This window comes from Oenanthe melanoleuca, chromosome 2 (genome assembly GCF_029582105.1).
Source record: "Oenanthe melanoleuca isolate GR-GAL-2019-014 chromosome 2, OMel1.0, whole genome shotgun sequence".
Taxonomy (NCBI): Eukaryota; Metazoa; Chordata; class Aves; order Passeriformes; family Muscicapidae; genus Oenanthe; species Oenanthe melanoleuca.
In genome coordinates, this window is record NC_079335.1 from 96,652,221 (window position 1) to 96,671,790 (window position 19,570).

Here is a 19,570-nt window from a genome sequence, read left to right on the forward strand (position 1 = left end):
TGGTGAACCAAATTACTTTTTACATGTGGGATTGGACAAGGCTTGTTCTCTAAATGTGAAACTATGTTACTAATAAACAGGAATAGGCTAATTCAAAGGACACAGTTCACCAGGACTGTTTGATTTTCACCTTGCTCTTTCAGCTGAAAATATAGATCTGATTTTTTTTAATCTCTCTGCCCTAACAACAGCAATAAAATTTCTAAATCCCCCAGTTTAAAAAAAAAATATTTTCTTTCTGCTTCTTCTTTTGTTCTCTTGCAGTAAATCCTGTAGTTGTCTTCGTTGCCTATCAATAGGTTAAATATATCCAACTTGTATGTTTAAATGCTAAAGACAGAGAAGTCCCCACGGATACGTCAATCATTGGCTCTTGCACAAAGAAAATACTGTATTTTGCTCAGAAGAGCTTTCTGTGGCAATTTAAACACAGTGAGACAGACACAATATCCTGGAGAGAGGAAAACCTGCCTTATTACATTCCTGACCCAAGAGAAAGGATCTGCCCTTAGGATATAAAGAGAATCAGTGGGGGGAAAAAAAGAGAAAAGTTATCTAATCCTAAAAATAAAGACAGTAGTTCATAATACAGCATGACCTTCTTTTAATCTCTGATATAGCAGTTATCCAGTATGGATGTGATAGAATACCAACAGGCAAACACAGCTTTCTTGCCAGGCTGGGAACCAACTCCCTCAGCCTGTGTCTATATCCAGGTTTTGGACAGCTTTTTGGTAGACTCTGGTATATTCTGTGGAGTGAATGGAACTTATGGGATATTGCAGGGATTCTTTCCCAATAAGATCACATCTTGTTCTTGTTTCATTTAATATACATATATTCACGTATGCAGGAAAGTCTGTTAGCAGCAAAATGCACTCCATCAAGGGCAATGTTTTACAGCTCTCCCTTGATTTCCTGTGTCAGAGCATGCAGCTATAAAGCAATGGGCAGAAATCACATCTTTATTTGCTACACCTGAAAATCTAATAAATGAGATTCTGCGAGGACATCAACAGAAATGTTGTGGACATTAGTCATTCCAGTTTTACAGTGGTAGGAAAGGTGTTTTGATGACTCTCAGGTTTGTTTCTTCCATAGCTCTGTCAAAAATCAAGTGCCTTGTTTTTCTTGGAACTTGCATTCTTGTATTACTAGATAGGACAATAATAGGTGAAGCTGGTATGGTACAGGAATTCCAGCTTTCTTCACTCCTTTTTTTTTTCCCCAGCTGTAGAGAAGTAATTTTTCAATGCGTGCTGTCATGATAACTAGGTTTTACCATCTCTTGGAAGAGTACAAGGGGCCAATCACAAGCTGAGCACTCTGGTGTTTCTCCCAACACCTTCTCCTACCTTCCTGCTGTCTGCAGTGCTTCCCTGCTCTCCTGGCTGCCCTCCCTCCCGGCTGCATCTGCTGCAGTGCTCCCTGCACAGCTCCTGCAGGTTGTGTTGCACCCTCCACCCCACTGCATGGCTGCTGGCAAACTCTCCTCCAACTTCCACTGGTTTCAGGATTTTTGTTGGTGTAGACTGTGTCTGAACACACAGGCTGAGAGCTGCTCTGAGCACCTGAACTGCTGTGCTAACTGCACAAAAGCCTTTGCTGTAGGAGTTTTCCTTTTTAACAGGCAGCACCACAGGTAGAACTCCATTATAACTTTCAACTTCACCAAGACTTCAGCAATGCACAGAATTCACTTTTACAAAAATCAGCATCTATACATACATACATACATATATATATATATATATATATGTATGTATGTATGTATGTATGTATGTATATATAATATGTCTGTGTGTCTGTGTGTTTGCCTCACTTCTACTAAGTTTATTTTAATGCTCCTCACATTTAGGTTCCCCAATTATACCTACATTTCACCTATCTTCTATGTAAAGGTCATATAAGAAAAATACAGGGTAATCTGGTAACTGCAGCATAACAAGAGCCCCAAAACAGACTACCAAGGAGAAAAGCAGAGGGAGGAAAAAGACAGGTGAAGTGTGTACCAGTGACAGAGAATTTAAACTTGGCTTGAAGGACCAGGGCTGGAAGAAGAAAGTTGACAAAGGCAGTTTGCTGAAGGGTTGAAGACCCACTGCTGACTACATGATCAAACAGTGATGTTGATCTTTACAGTGCAATAGCAAATGAAGGTGGTCTCCCAAATCCTGTACTCTAGCCCTGCACTGATGGTCTTCAGCCTGTTCTGCCTGCTTTCCTCTCATTCTTCTCCATCACACATACATCCAAGCTCTCCCCACAGGCTGAGAGGTTGCTACAGGCATGGATTCTACAGCTTGAGCTGCAGGAAGGACTCCTGCCTTCAGGAAACAGCTTTTCAGCATGATTGCAAAGAGGTGCAGTGCCTGTTCAAGTCATAAGCTCACATGAGAGGAAATTCACATTGCAAAGAGACATTCCATTAGACATTCCTCTCTCAAATAAGCCAAAGTAGGGAGATGTTTTCCTACAGTTGAATGGAGAAGAAGGTAAAGATTGGCCAAACATCTGCCCTTCCTTCACTGGTTCTAAGACTGCCAGTGAATGTTGCCCAGAAAATGTATTGTCTGATACCTTCTAGGAGTGGCTGAATATGGAAGGAGAGAAAACCACCTGAGGCTCAACTTCAAAATTTTCTGCTTCATGATCTTTGCATTTAAGGATAAAAATCGATTTTACGAGAAACTGCTGGAGAATTTCCAGGAAAACCATGTTAAAAATCTCTCTCACAGGCAGTACCCAAGGTGAGCAATGGCTTGCTCTTCTTTACAAATCTGAACGTGGGTACATCTGTGTACAATCTTTAACAAAAACATACAAGACTTACCTTAAAAAAAAAAAATTGGAAAACTTGAACAGCTTGACACTTAGCACTGCTACAGATGTTAGTATAACACACTTAAAAGCATATATTCTATTTCTGGATTTTTCTCTCTGGCAAAGACAGACCACAGAGGACTCCTGCCAGCACACATGAGAAGGAAGTAATCATAAAGAGGCATTACAATAAGGTATTTTCATCTTATTTGCAAATAGTATGAAGAATGAAAATACCGTTCCTGCTTTTGACAGAAGCGCACCAGCACACACAAGGCAGAACTAAATACTTTGGATGTTTTCCCACATTTCTGCAGAAGACAAAAAACTATAGGCCTCCTTCCTGCCACCATAACTCATCTGACTTCAATGGCAATCAGACCTGTTGTATATATTAAACCTGAAATTAACTATTCTCCCCCCATATTGTTTGGCTTTGATAAATTCCAGCCATTGCTCCTGGCCAAGATGCACAGATCCTGGTTCAGTGAGCTGCTCTGCTGACATGAGTTCTTATGGCAGCTGGGAGCCCATAAAATTCAATTGGGTCCAAACACACTGAGGTCTCTGCAGGAGTGGGGCTTTAGCAACTCTTATAGTTACTTATTGAGCTGTGGGTTCAAACTATGCTAAAAGTAATAATATTCTCCTTTAGCACAGGGCATGTTCACAAGAAAATAAAATTGGAAGAGGTTCCTAATCTTTAAATTCCACAGCACAGACCAGAGTAGTGGAGCCAAGAAAGAAAAGCTTAAGAGTAAAGATGCCTAGAGAAGGAAAAAAAAAAAAAAAAAAAAAAAAAAAAGAAAAAAAGGAAGTACCCTGCAAAATATTCCAACAACTGGTGCACTAAACAAATGTATAAAGACAGAGCTGTTTCATAAAAATTGTAATGAAAAAAGCATCTGTTAAAATTTATACTACCTTTCAGTTCATGTTTGGAAACACACTGGAACCAGTTTAGAATCAAGAGGCTCTTTGCATTAAAATGTAACTGTATTACAGCAGCTTTATACAATTTCATATTAGCACAAACTGCTTAATCTCATGAACCAACTTAGAAACCTATGAAAGGCTACAGCAAGGAAAAGCTAAAAAGAACCATTTTAACAAGATTTTGAATTTTTCCAAACTCCAGGAATGGTACAATGGGTCATCTACCTCTGCAGAAAGATTAGCAAAATATTTGCTCCTTTACAAAAAAGTTAAACCTCTGCCTCTTTTACTGAAAATCCTTAGTTCCTAAAGGGGATAAATAGCAAGGTAAATGTCAGATGTTTCAATGGGATCTGCTTTTCAAGGTGCATTAAGCATATGGGCACAAGCACTAAGCATGCATATAGGACTTGCTTAAGAACATGCAGCTCCTTTGGTTTAACATTGGACCAGATTTTGTAAAAACATGCTGTTTCTTTTACTTTTAGTACTTTATTAATAATTATAGCGAGCTAATACTGATCCACTTAAAATGAAAGAAAATATATTCCTCAGCAGGATCTTCCTGTGTAAATCAATCAGTAAATCTTTCTAATTTTTTGTAAAGAGAGCCTTTGTGCTTACCACATGGACACAAATTGTTCATATGATTAAAATACCAATGCTTTGTATGCAGAAAGAGATTATTGAATAACAGCTTTTTTTTCAATAAATGCACTTAGTGTCTCCTTATACATAAACTATGAAAGCTGCAGTTCAGATTAGAGATAATGCTGGATCCACATTTTTCAATGAAAGGCACTAAAAACCTCTACAAAAGCTGGAAATAGAGTGACTTAAAAACACAGAACACTTATCACAGAAACCACAAAGAAAAATGCTGGCAGTGATAAGCAATGCCAAAATCTTTAGCAATGTATGTTTTAACATATATTTAATCACAGAGGAGATCCTGGTAGAATAAATCCAGCCTCAGTAGCTGACAGCAGCAGCAGTCATTGTTAAAGCCACATCATCACAATTGGACTGGAGGAAGTAACTGGGGCTCTTCTTCCTAACACCTCCAAGAAACATGTTTAACAAGCTTCAGCACATGCAGCAGTTTATTGCTGCTTTAAGACTTCCCTTGGTTTTCTTTTACTGGACATCCACTTAGAATTTCCTTTTTGCATCCATACTAGGCTTGCAGTCCTTTGCAGTCCTGCACTGTATCTAAAGATGCATGTTTGAGCTGTTGCAATGAAAACTGTGCAGGATCTCTTAGTAGAACATGGGAGAGTCGCCTAAAACACTTAGAAAAGAGACAAGGCAAATGTTTTCCTGCCCCTGCATTCCACACACGAATTTTAATTGACTTCCAGTGAACTTACAAGGGCTTTTGGTAACTAAAAATCAATCCTAAATAGTCTAGTTTATCTCAAAGGTTCTTATCTTCTCCTATATACCACCGTGGCACCATCTCAATGGGACAGACTTGTGCTGGCAGTCAACCAGAAATCTGCAGCAGCAAACCAGAGGGCAGTGCTGTATCTCTGTAACTCTTCCACACCCAAAAACTTTACAGAACTGCAGCCTGGCGCCTTCAGAATGTCATATAAAACACACTTCTTTGTTCAGGCTTTTTTTACTAACCATAAGTGTTGGAATCCCCCTGGCAATTAATTTCCTGGTTGGTAATCCCTTGGCTCTGATCCATGTGGAGTGAGTGGCTGCACTGGAGGGAGGAGTGCAAGGCACATGCTCTGACTTTGCAAAATGAAGTGGTCTCTCAATTTAAATAACAGTGGGCAAGCCTGAAAACTTTTAACTTGCCCTGAATAATGGGGTAAGCTCAGCTCACTCTTAAACACTCTTTAAAGCACAGTATAATGTGGCAAATGGTCAAATACTGCAGCCAGGGTTTTCTTGGTTATCTGAGGCAATATTACACATAATGTAGGCACAATAAAGAAATGTAAACACTACCCCAATGGTACTGAGATAGAGGAATTGTACAACACATTGTTTGATAATTAGCACTGATAACAGCTTAAAGGATACAGCCTTCACTTCACTTTAAGAAAACTTACACTAACACCACCAACAGAATCACTTCATATCCACAGTGTACTAAGATTCTCTACTCTCAGCTCTTGTACAGAGGCACAGAAATCTCGTGGCAATCCTGCCTGATGCTGGTAACTGGCAAAACACTCTACAATGAACAGACCAGAGCTACAGGAATGCTTCTCCCCAGCAGCCAGGCCAGGTGGGCTTGATCAGTTCTGACATACAGATGTTGTGTAAGGTATTCAGAAACAAAGGGACAGACTTCTTCTATAAGTAGCAAACCCTCAATTTTTTTTTTTTTCTACTAAGTTTCCTTTAGTTTTAGACAAAGGCTTTCACAGGAGAAAGAAAGTTGGTACCATGCTCACATGTGCTGTGAAGAGTGAGATATTATCTTTTTAATTAATTCAGCCTAAAGTAATCCAGTTTTAAGTAATGTGCTCCAATCCTGGATTCCTCAAATTAGGAAGCACCAGAGCTAAATAAATACAGGAAAGACACTTGTTCTTTGCACTACAGAACCCTAAAATAAAGCACCACAACCCTGCCCTCCCACAAACCATCCTGGACCGCCCTGGATGCATTCAAGGTGTGTTGCCCTTATCTGGCAGAAATCACTTCTGAGGTAAGGTGCTAAACAGAAGCAAAGGATGGACTTATCTGTACTGTGCTTCTCTCTGAAAATTTAGTGAGTGCCTACCCGCTGCTGTGCTGCTGCTGTTCTCTCTTTTCATTCTTTCTTGGCACGTGTAGGAGAGGATAAAAGCCTAATGGGTGCGAGTGTCAGCACAATATAAATTGCTGCAAGAAAAAACTTGATGCATGGCTTGGGATCTGAAAGAAGAATGTCCACCATTGTTTGTGATTATGGATCACATCACAATCTAATAGCAATTTTTATTTAATCAATAATTTCCATGCTGAACAGACAGCCCTGTTACAGAGAATCGACAAGCAAGTACTGATAGCGACAAGGCTTGTTATTAATCTTTACCCTGCCAACATTTCAACCAAACTACTGTAAAAAAGCACCACCAAGATGGATTTAGAAGTAGGTCTTTGGTTTTGGGGTTTTTTTCCTCTCTTCTTTTTCCTCTTTTTCTTTCTCTCTCTCTTTCTTTATCCCTTTCTTCCTTTTGCTTTTCATTTTAGCTACACAGTCCCATTAACCTCCTCCCTTTTCAGGTATGTAATGTTTCATACACTTTATATTCGAAGTTTATTTGAAAAACCTGGGGCTTGAATTGCACAAAAAGGCAATTCATATTAAGCAATTTCACAAATCAGTGGGACCTAGCCCAGTGCTGAGTGTTAGCCATTATAGGCTAATAAATCATACTTTCTCTTTGAGATGTCAATCGCCAAAGTGCTTTGTAAAAATGTTGGCATCTGTAATTCAGCGAAGCCTTTTCATCTTGAAATAAGATGCTCCAGACTGATAACAAGAATAATCCTCTCTTGATCAAAAAAAAAATCTGCATTTTACCAATTAAAGCTGCTGCCAGAAGCCAAACGGAGCAGCACTGAGACTCCACTGTAGTTTATCTCTGCTAAACACAAGGAGGGATACAGTTGGATCTTTGTTTCATTTTCAGCTTGACTACTTTATCTCACGGAGAACTGCAGCATCTCAGCCCTGTGATACACATAAGAATGGTATATGCAGACCTCATACCTACAGTGCAAGCCACCAGAGGACCCACTCCTGACAAAACAACCACCCATTCATTTTATAGATTAGGTACTCTACATCTTGAAGAAAAGTCACGCTCACACTAAAGTTTAAGCACAGGAAAACACTAGACTTGTTTCCCCATGATAAAAAGCTCATCTGCTTTTCATTTTTCTTTTTCTTTCTATTAAGAGGTTACAGAAACAATAGAGACTGCAAAAATGAATTCATGCAGCCCAGCCTTTTCAAAACCAAATGCAGAAACTTCACTCATGCCTGTATTTAACTTGCCTGTCTCTGCTTCCATTTGTACATGCTGATGCTGTCTCAGAAAAAGCACTTCCACATCCAGCTGAGCCAGCACTCACAGATTTCTATTCTTTCCAGGACTGGTTTACTATGGGTAGATTTTTTGGTAGAATATGGGGGACAAAACCAGTGCAGAGACATACTACATGAAACACATCTAGGTAGATCTCTCACTGGTTTGCCCTAATAACACAGGCTATGTAGTATCATATCACTTAACAGAAGAAAGGTGTGAAAATGTTGTACAGAAAGAACAGCTCTGTCCAGGTGAATCTGCTTAGCCTGGCCCATGGGTCAGGACTGAAAGGTACCTGCAGTCCTTGCATAAGCCCAGCCCTCCCTGCAGCTCTGAGGCAGCAAAATTAAGGCAGGGAGGGACTCCCCTTTTCTCTTCTCCATGACATGCCAAGAGTCAATTCAGTTTGCTGCTTTGCTCTTGCCTATGTGCTTGTCACTCAGTCAGCAGGAGCTCCCCTGGGACTCGGCTGGCAGCTTCTTATCCTACATTTCTCCCCAAAACTGGAAGTCACCAATAAAATATCAGTAACTTAGAAAAGTTCACCAGCCAAACTCTCAGACAAACACTTCAAGTAAGTATGTATATCTGCAAACCACCTAACAGAGCTGTGTGATTAAAAGCATGGACCAAAGTCAAGCCCTGCACAACCCTTTCCACCCAGGTGCCCACTCACTATGGGTAGAGTAACTTCCCAGGCCACAGGGGGAGCACTGTTCATCCCTACCTACCATAGTGAAAAAGAAGTGTTATTTAAAGGACGTCATAGTTTAGCAACCTCTTTCAGGGATACCAATTCAAAGACAATGACTTTGGCAACTCATATGAACAGAAGCCATTAGCAGCAGCAGGCTAACAACAAGTTTTCTTAATGCTGTGAGAGAAATGCTAATTACAGAGGAATTAAAATTAAAAAATGATTACATTTCTCTCTCTAAATCCCCTCTTAATACTTCACAGATTAGGGTGGATTTATTTTGTTGTAAACCTTTCTCTATCAAAAAAGAAATCCCCATGTTATTTTTTCCCCCTTCTTCCCTGTGATTCATCAAAAGCCAGACTCTAGGCAGGGAGACTGCTGATGCACTTGTGTAGTGGAGTGCTTAAGAGGACCTGAGCCAAAGCACAGCTGGCCTTTGGGTCAAGCCCACAGTGAATAAGATCTCTTCACAAGGCAGCACCAATGACTTTTAACACTGCTGGGAGGCAAAGGGCATCACGGTGACTGACTCAGAACAAGGATGTGCTGAGAAGCACAAGCAGGGGCCATGCCAGAGCCTGGGGGCTACTGAGGCTCCAGAAAACAGCAGTGAGGTCCATCTGTGGTTACTTAACCTTAAAACTCAACAGCACTTACATGGACACCTCTGATGGGGGGTTAAAGACTTGTTTAATTTAAACAAGATTGTGTTAGGTACCCAGGCAGAAACCAAGAGAGAAGAACATGCTCTGAAGGGCACAGATCTGCTTACCAGATTTGCTATGCCATCTAATAAATTGCTGAACTATAAACAATCCAACAATTGTGGCACAGTTCAAAAGGATGGGCTCAGCAGTTTATAATCCAGCACAGTAAGGTGGTATCTTAATTAGAAATCGGCCTTTAAACAGTTAACAAGGAAGAGATTTCAAAACCTAAACATTTCTGTACAGATGTCTCTTCTTCCTTTCCTTTGTACCCTCACAGCTACAAAGATCACATATATTGAGGGGATGGACAAACTGAAAAAAAAAGCCTTCCCATGGCACTTGCTTGTCACTGAAACAACTCCCTGCCTTCTCCAAGCTGTCCCAACTCTCAGCCCAAGTCTTGGGCTTGTCTCACTTGAAGAAATGATTTCTTTTGTCCAAAGCATTCCTTCTCCAAGTATGAGTTAGGGTCCAGACCCCAGTGAATAGAAAATAAAACAAGATGAAACCGAACAAAACCACCAACAAAACCCCCTTTGCTGTTGTTCGTAAAACATTCTCCTTTTGTCAGGAAAAAATGATTACTATAATGGATTCCATGTTCTTATCTAGTCCTTACTCTTTTCAATTTAAAGGAAACATTCCTGAACCTTTCAGGGCAGTAGCTGTCACTGCCACGCACAATGAGCCTGTGAACGGGCTAAGGCTTCTCTGTGTTACTGTGCTAGAGCCAAATAAAACTATAGTGAAAATGCACCAAAAACTGCCTCTGCAAAGAAGAATTAAATATTAAGTAAACACCTCAACATATTTTGAGAAGCATGCAAACTGGGATGTGTAATTACACCCCTTTGGGATTGTAAGGGACTTGCTTCACAAAGCTGGGACTTCACCTGCCCCATGGCCAAGCACACCTCCAGGACCCAGAGAAAAGAAACTACTAATACACAAAGGATAATCTGTTTGTTGGGCCAGATGTGTGCAATTGCCTCCATTTAGTGCAGATGTCTGCTCACACAGCTGCACCCAGCACCTGCTTGGCTTTGGCAGCTTTGGAGCCCTTTGCTTACAGGGCAGTTTCTCCTCTTGCAAGGGTGGGCAATGTGCAACTCTCAGCATCACTTACAGGTCTGCTGCACTCTAGGTGATACTCAGGGGAGCTGCTTTAATCTGGTTTACCCTCCTCCTGCAGTTGGATCTTTCTTTAGAGAAGAGCAGTGAAGCTGTCTGCAGTCCTTACCTACAACTCTCCTACAGGAGAGGAGCTGAGGAAGAGGCCACAGGCTAAAGTCAGCACTGTAACAAAGTGAGACTTTCAAATCTATTGACTTTGAGTATCCATATTTCTGGGCTAATCCTTCAGAGTGGTGTGATCCCCATCTCCTGATGTCCTTAAGTGTTTTGTGGTGCTCAGGATTGATTAAGGCACCTCACAGATGCTGTAAAACCTAAGCATCCTGTGCCTTGGATGTGGGCATGGTTTGGGGTTTATGAAGGTCTCCACGGATTGCTGGCCAAATTCTGTCAGTCAGAGTTGAATCCACTGTTTTCTGTAGGAACAGAGATCAGGAACATTAAGAAACTCCAGTCTCAGAACTCCATGTAATGGTTCTTTTGGAAACCCTCAGTGCACTGTGATGCCTTGGGAACATGTGGGTATCCAGAAAACACAAGAAGCTGCCCTCTGGTGCAAGAAGGGAACCGTGTGGATCAGTACAATCCCCAGGGATTGTACAATCAGGGGAGTGCTCCAGATACCAGGGATGGAAATAGGCTGGAAAAAGGCTGGAAAACTTCAGCAAATGGAATCCTGAATGTAAGCCATTGCTGATAGATTAGGGCTTTTTGATTTCATCTAATCAAATGTAACAACAATGAAAGAATTTTATTGCTGTACAGTTCAGGAGAAAACACTAACAAAAAAATAGCTCTACAGTTCTTCAAGCATGTTTTTGAATAAAAAATAATTATCATCAAGGCTAAGCAGCATGGGGGATGAGAAATAGGCAGCACTGCGTTTTTCTGATTGCCATTGTATTAATATTTAACAATAAATTCAGTCATTTCCTTGAAGGATAATTTTCTTAAATAAACTTTTATCTTTAGCGTCTAGCCCTTTTGCAATATTTTATTCTTAACTGATTTCTGGGGGAAAAAAAAGGGACAAACTGCAACAAAAAGCAGATTTATAAATATATACAATATCTTATTAGCTTCTAGGCGCTCACATATTTAAAACAAACTTGAGCTCAGCTAAGCCCAATTATAATATCTCGCTGGGCAGAGAAATTAATTAAACAGCTGAACGATAAAGACCCCAGCAGCAAACTGAGGCTTTAAAATAAATAAGATCTTTTTTTAATTTTTTTGAGGAGAAGAAAAAAGAGAAAGAAAGAAACCTATAATAGACATTTCAAACATTAATGTAACCAGCCTTTTCAGGGGTGCAATGCACTGTAAATAAGACTACCTGGCAGGAGGAGGCAGAGGCAGCCCTAACGTGGCTCGCCAACTCTGTGTCTTGCTAATGTGCAACACACGTGCCCCTTTTGCATCAACTTCAAATAACCCTGGGATCTCAGCAGTGCAGCTCAGCAACAAGCAGAACAAGGGCAGAACTTGTCAGGATTTAAGAGCTTTCAGCAAAACCCTTCAATTGCAGCCGGTACCCTATTCCATAGAAGGATATCAATTATAGATAGTGACTTGCTTTAGCAGTGCAGTCGGTACTGTCAGACGCTAGATAGACAACCATGAAGAATCATGAATCTTTCTATTAACTGTAAGAAAAGGAGGGGGGGAGAGGAAGGATGGATAGGTGTTATAAATAAGGCAGAGCGTCTGATGGTTTAACACCTTGCCTTTTGGTGCATGCATCATGAAAATTTAACCATGCTGAATTCTAAATGGCTCATATCACTTGAAAATAAGAGTACCCATGCCAAAATATTTTCAATGTCAGACCCTTCTGGGTGGGTCAATAATGATTCTTTTCGGCAGCTTTTCAGTTATTTATTCATAGCAGCTCAGGTTCTGCTCATAAATTCAGTCAGAAAACATTGGGACCGAAGAATGCTTTCAGTGGCACCCACATTTTATACTAATAATTGCAGGACTTTGCTACAGAAATGCATAAAATGACATCAAATGCTGACTACTGTGCACAACACTGCAATTTCTGCTGTAAAGCTATACCACATATTTAGACATAGATTTTGTTTGCATTTATTGTTTCATGTGTGCTATGTCACACATCACTTTGTAACGCTGATTCAACTGCAGTTGATTTCAAAGCAAATCAGGTCTCAAAACTCCCCAAGAAATAACAAAGCTATGGTTATATGGCAGAAAGACCTGAATATACACAAACTCATATTTACCTTTTTCAAAACACATGCATATGTGCTTGTGTATACACCCTATATACAGTGGGAGTAGTGACATCTATACCATGAACTGTGTGCACTGTGTATTGTGGAACAGCTTCTCGAAGCTCTACACAACCTGGCATGACTAGAATTCACGTGGAGTTACCTAACCCTTCAGGGAACAAAACAAAAGAAACAGCTAGAAATATACTTCCATCTCTTCCCTTAACACCACAGTTCCTCTAAAATTTCAGTGCCTTGGGAAGCAAGGCTTGGATGACAGTCTGTTTTGTGCCATTGGACATTCTGGGTCTGATCTCTTGCTATTATGCATGGTCACAACCACACAGAATGATGGCAGATGTTATTCAATGAGTCTTGCTAGAGCAATTTAAGCCTTTATTACCTTTATCTATGCCAGTTACCCCTGTCTTGGTGATTACTGCCCCACAGCAGAATCAACAAAACTGGATGGTTATCTATACTTTTAACATCCTGTCTAGCCTCTTTCTTCCAAACATTCAAGCTCTTCAAGCTCAGCTGGAGCAGCTCAGGCTCTGCTGAGGCTGCCTGTGGGTTGGGGATCACCAGGAGAGCAGGAGCACGTGCCAGGAGCCAGGAGGGGCATGGTGGCAGAACCCTGCTGCCAGGTCAGGTAGCTCCTGACGGCACTGGCAGCCCAATGTCCGTGGCCCCAGAGCCGCAGGGTGAAAGGATCTCGTGCCCATGTCAGGTGCACTCCTCATCCTGAATTTGAGCAGCGTCTGGCATTGTGAGGCTTGGGGCTTGGGGAGGCCTCCAGCTGCTCCCACAGTGCCAGGGCTGTGGAGCCAAGTGTGTGCACAGGCCCTGAGACACACACCGTGCCTGTGCCTGATTTGGGCACATGCCACACACACAGCACTCAGAACTGTGCTGACACTGGTTTTAGCACAGCAGCTGCAGCAGTTCATACCTACTTGGACTTACCCACAGTGTTTGGATAGGAGGCATACATGAGGTACTTTTTCAGCTGAGATTTTCAAGGACCTAATGCTCAGGGATGGAACACTTTCTGCCAGAGTGATGCACCCAAGCGGATCCAGGGCTGCCCTCCCATGAAGCCCCACTGAGACCAGACCTCCTTTCCCTGGCTGCTGCAGATGCACATCAGAGGGCTCTGGCAATCAAGGGCAGACAAAATGTGCAAAAGGCAGGCTGGGGTGAGTGGCCAGGCTTTCAGAGTTAGATGTCTAAAGCCCTTTGCAATTCTGGGCAGAAATAACTTGCTCGAGTCCCCACAGCAGGGCTCTGCCGGAGCAGCAAAAGAAATCACAAACCATGGCCCCATCACTGGATCCCGCTGACTCTTACAGCATGATTTGTGCTACTTAAATGTGATGCTTGCCATGATGAATTTATTGTCTTCAGGGTATGGAGTCTGGTCTTGTTCCTTGTAATCCTAAATACCATCATAACACACCTGAATCCTGAGCCCTGCCAAAAAGAAATCCCTGTCATAGAAAAACTTTATATTTTTTTTTCTATGTCCAGAGAAACTTGTTTACGATGTTGTCATTGTTCAGAAGCATAAGAAATATACTTTTTTCAGACTTCCTGTTGACCATTATATTGCAGGCAGATTTGCTATGAAAATCCCGCCAAAACCAACAAATTAACTTTAACATTAAGCCCCAGAAGAACTAAACTACCACCTTGTAAATTTAATTATTTAAAATACAAAAAACAAGCTATAAGCTAACATGCTCAGTGGACTTCCATTGAATTTTAAACCTGGAACATCAAAAAATCCTTTTTCTTTTTTTATTGCCAAAGGTACCTTTATTCTGAATTTCTCTTTTATTTAATATATTTTTGTGCATATTATTTATCATCATCCCTGGGATAATTTCTGAATACTGAAAGGTTTGCCAAAGCTTCAGCCTTACAATTACTATCAGATATAAACAGTATGCCTATGCAGAGCCCCCTGTGATGTAATTTGGTCTGTTTGCACAGAATGAATTCAAAGAACAACATTTGATCTTTTAATTGAAATGTGTCAAACTACTTGCAGAAGCCATTCATAGGGCATTTCTTCCCCAAAAGGTACTGTGACACCAAAATGTGAGTTTCTCCTCACATTTCAATTTGGGAAATTGTGAATTCCTCAATTTCATTGCTAGGGAATGATGTGTCTAAAATAATTCTTGGAAAAATGTCACATTTTGGATATTATTTTAGTTGTTGATTGTCTTTCATTTATCATTATTGTTGTTACTGCTGCTACTACTTAATAATAACAAGAACCTGAAAATACATCTTAATGAATAACTGCAACACCAAGAGGTTCTCACATTCCAGCAAATGAATGCTGAAACTGCTTTACACAAGTCAGCTTTGCAGGATAAGTTTACCATTTGGCATAGTGTTTGGAAATACATGGTGGGCTTGTTTTAATTTATTTTAGGTCATAAGGTGGATTTTTCAATTAGCTATTTCAGAAGTACTAGCCACATTCTGCAATAGATTTTGCATGATCTCCAGTAAAGTATTAAACAGTTTTCTAAATTAAATACAATTCTGTCACACGCTTATTTGCTGAAGATGTTCTCTACTCTGTACTAGGAATCCAATATTTTTTCAGGGTATTCAATATGTTCTATGATGCCAGTAAATAAGAGAGGTGCTGCTAGTTAAGGAGGTTAGAATTGCAGGGGATTGTACTTGTCAGGTTGTATTCTGAATTTTGATTGCTCACTTTCTATCTTCCAATATTACCAAACAGTACAAATTGTTTATTTGGAAGAGGTGGCAGAGAGGAATAAAAAAACAAAGGAGATAGAATTAATATTTGGTGTACCACAGAAAAGATTATACAGTTTGCTTTTGCTAAAATGACTGAAGTAACTCAGTCCCCATGTATTTAGCCAAATAATCCCTTTCAGTTTATACACAACAGTAAATTGATAGCAAAACCTCTCTTAGGGAAGAGAAAAAATTCCCCTCAGCCATTTCTACAGTTACAGCCCCTTTGGGGAGAAAAAAATCAAACTTGACTAAAGGTTAATAATCATTCATGTCCAGCTTACTATTACTCAATAACTATCAAAGTCTCTAACTCAAAATAGCATTTGCTGGCTTACAGGATCAGAGCCATTACAATCTCTGTGGAAGACTTTATTGAATTTTACACTAAGCTTTAGCTGACTGAACAGGTCAAGCACTGTGGCTTCGAGTTTTCTTTATTCTCAGAAACTCATAAACCCCTCTCCAGTTTGCAGCTCTGTTAGCTAAGAAACTTGACTCAGCATAGGGTCAGAGAACCTGACCCCCATGAAAAAGGTCACGTAGTTTTAAAACCTAGTTCCTGAATACCATTAACTTACATGCACTAGCTGTTCCTGCGTGTCAAACTCCCGGGAACAGCCTTCCCAGTGGCAGTTTGTCTCATAGACCACTTCAGGCTCCTGTTTGCTTTCATCTTTGTCCCCTTCCTCTTTTACCAAGGTCATTCCTTCTGGCTGTTCCTGGAGAGAGGGAAAAAACAGGGGTGAGAAGAAGAGAGAGGAAATTCTGGAACTGAGGAGGAAGAAAAGGGAATTACTTCAGCATTAAAAGAAGGATGATGGGGAGGTGTGTGTGGAGAACGCGGGGGAGGGAGGATTATTTTTACTCTCTCTTCACTACACTACTCCATTCTACAAAATACAGAAGCCAAAAACAGGCCTGAAAAGCCAAAAGCCATTAGCAAACTATACATGTAAAATAAATTCTTTGTTCCCATTACATTTCAATTAAAAATAAATCATAAGGGTCTGGCTCCCCTCACACTTTATTTAAGCATTTTGCTATTTATGCACCTGGCTTTCATGATTCAGTGGCACCACTAATGTGAAAGGCACTATTCAATATAGTTGAATTAATTGGAATTTGATTTTAGTACTAGAGTTGGACAGAAATTGGATCACCAGTAATCCAGTGTGTTTTCATTATTAAAACAGTAACAGGTTTGCATGCTAAAACCGGTTTGCATGCATAAAAGGGGTGAGGGAAGAAAGTATTTCATTTTGGGGTTAGATTTCCCACCTCCAGTTCATCAGGTGCCACATTATCCCCAGCTTGTTGTTTGCAGAGGGTAAGAGTCAGATGTTAGTGTTAACATTTGGTTCAGATTATGCACTCCTGCTATTTTTCCATTTCAAACCTGCTGAAGGATTTAGGCAGACCTCTGCTTTGTTTTCATGGATTCACTCTCAAGGCTGAGGCTCTGATTCTCATCTTCCCTGAGTCACTTTAAATCAAGAGTCGCTCTACTAAAACCAGTGGCATTAACTGGTACAGAAAGTGCAGCAAACGAGACTGGAGCCTGACACTGGGGCCTCAGAGCAGAACAGTGCTAAGACCCAGTAAAAGTCAAGGTGGCCTTAAGTATTTTTGCTGAACAGAAAACATGTCCTTAATAAAGACCTGAATAAAGTCTCTTGCTCACTTTTCTGTGGCAAACAGAGCGTTGAGCGTGCTCTGACTGGTCAGAAGTGCCTCTCCATCAGCCTCCTTCCTCTCTGCCCTCCTCCTGCCACAGACCCTGCATCCCAGGAGCTGCTCCCATTCACCCTGGCCACTGGAAAGGTGCATTCCTTCTCCCTCCAGCAGCAAGGGGGAAGGCTCATGGCTGGAGCCTGGCTGCCATACCTGCATGCTCCCTGCTCCCGGGCTGGGCAGGTCCTCGTCCGGCTTTATCTTGGAGCGCTTGTTGTGCATGGGGTCTCCTGTGCTGCTCACTGCAGATTCACTCGTGGGTTTATTCTGCTGCAGGCAGGTGGGGGGTTTTTTCCCCCCCAGAAGAAGACAAAATTAGACTGAGATAAATGTGTGGCTCCAAACAAAAACATGCAACATCAGCTCAGCAACTTTGTATGGAGAAGCTTCACGTTAATTATATTGGATTTGCAATTACATTGTTCTTCAATTACACAGTATTAACTCATGGAAGAGCTGCATTGCTCAACCTTGTAGCAGAGCAGGGAGGGAGTGGAAAGGGGAGCATTTGATGTCATTGCTTGCTACAAACCAATGCTGGTTTTGTCAGAGCAGTGAGAGGTAGGAAGACCTTGATATTCCACATAATGACAACTTTGGAAAGGTAATTTTGAGAAGGAAAATCTCTGTGTGCTCAAATAAACACAAGAGAAACAATTATTTTTTCACATTTAAGGAAAGGTTGTGCATTTACTATCTGCACACAAGAGCTCAGCTTCTTCACTATGCTTCCCATTCACTATGGTTCCAATTATAATGGGTGGATAGGAAGAAAAACTGAACACTAGTGTGATACTCGGCCAAAAAATCCTAGATGAAGTCCTGGATCCTCACAAGTTAATAGCAAAATAACTGACATAAACAGGCCAGAATCTTGTTTTTCTCTTGCTGTGCTTGACTGAACACCATTATCTACACCTGCAAATGGATCTTGTAGGAATCCAGAGATCTTTTACAGATATCTGAACTTGCAGGGACCCCACAAAAAATCAATATGTTTTCTACATCAGTGTGTTCTTCTCCTACATTTGTAAAAGCTAGTCAGGAGATAAACAGCTTCCAGACTGATAAATAACCTCTCCCAGATCATCTAGAAACAAACAGCAGTAGTTAATAACAGGCAAATCACAAACCTTTATAAACTCCACATTAGGGCTCTGATTCACTGCTGCTCATTCCCAGCTTTTGAGAATACACCTCATTGAAATGATTAATTCAGAGTCAGTAAGTCCAATTTTGCAAAAATCAGAGTAAAAACCTTCAATCCTCTTCACTGCTTTTTAGTTACTCTCTTGCTCACAGAATTACTTGCTCCAGGTTACTCACAGCTGTACAAGGAGGGCAGAATATGACTTTGTATATCCTAGGATCAGCCTGATTTGAAGGTGAAGCTGCTTATCTTTAAAACATTGGTGTTTTTGATGTGTTTTGCCCCTTTTCTTACTCCCCACCTCTAGGAAGTTCCCGTAGAAGATCAAGGAGAGGCAGTATGGAACGAGAAGCTGCTGCAGCACACTGGAATATTTATGAGGACTAAAAAGCACACCAGCAATCAGGAACTGCACCAACACTCCTGTGATTCATAATAAAGTGACTGCAAGCACCAGAGCTACAAGAAAACTGTTATCGAAGGGTCTCAGTGACAGTGGTGATTAATTGCCATTGAGACAATGCCATTTATTTAATTTCTAAATTAATGGGGTGTAAAGGTTTCTTTTGTTGTCTCTCACCTGTGTGGACTCGGAAGGTCCAGAGCTGACCTGGACAGGGTTCAGGACACTGGGGATGCCAGGGATAGGTCTCTGGGTAGGGAAGGTTGGAGCAGGATGGATGAGTGGAGGGCTGTGTCCAAAGGCTGAACCTAGGGTTTGCTGACGACTTATAATCTGCTGATGCATTTGCTGGAGGGACACTGGTGTAGGAGGGTATGTGAAACTCAGAGCAGGGCTGAATTTGGGAGAAAAAGGAGGGAAGAAGGAGGAAAAAGATGAGGATCATTATGGTAAGGAACCATACTGATTAAAACTTTAAAATATATTTGGTATCTTTAAATTACTTGAAGCCAGATTTCCCCCTCCCCCTCATATCCTTCTTCGTGCCCCAAAGGGTGATAAATCCTGATCTTAAATCCAGAGTTGCCCTGGATTTACTTGTGAATACAAAAATGATACCATAACAAAACAAACATTTTTTCCTAACCTCTACCAGAAACCACAGAAAGCTGACCGAAATAAAATTCAGAAAAACCGAAATAAAAGGCAGGCAGTTCAATAGCAGCTATTTATTGCAATAACAAACTTTATATAAAGAAAAAGAATGGGTGCCTACATGCTTTATAGTACTTTTATTGATAATGCAGTTCCCCTACGTTCACGTGTATGAAGCAGTTCCTTTAATCTTGGCTCATGCTACACTCTTTCATATGTCTCTAGATCTTATTACAGGAGGAGAGAAAATCAATTGGTT

The 19,570-nt window shown here is 40.9% G+C and overlaps 1 protein-coding gene across 3 annotated transcripts in view; it reads right to left on the reverse strand.

Annotated features, from left to right (window-relative positions):
* Positions 1-19,570, reverse strand: part of GLI3 (GLI family zinc finger 3) — a 201,699-nt gene that overhangs the window by 23,786 nt on the left and 158,343 nt on the right. For 2 of the 3 annotated variants that reach the window (XM_056483614.1, XM_056483613.1), the window contains exons 8-10: positions 18,835-19,051; positions 17,258-17,374; positions 15,952-16,092 (exon numbers count right to left, since the gene is read on the reverse strand). In XM_056483614.1, the coding sequence (XP_056339589.1) occupies positions 15,952-16,092; positions 17,258-17,374; positions 18,835-19,051 (475 nt within the window). The remainder of the gene's footprint in view (positions 1-15,951; positions 16,093-17,257; positions 17,375-18,834; positions 19,052-19,570) is intronic. The other variant, XM_056483615.1, reaches the window with a different exon arrangement.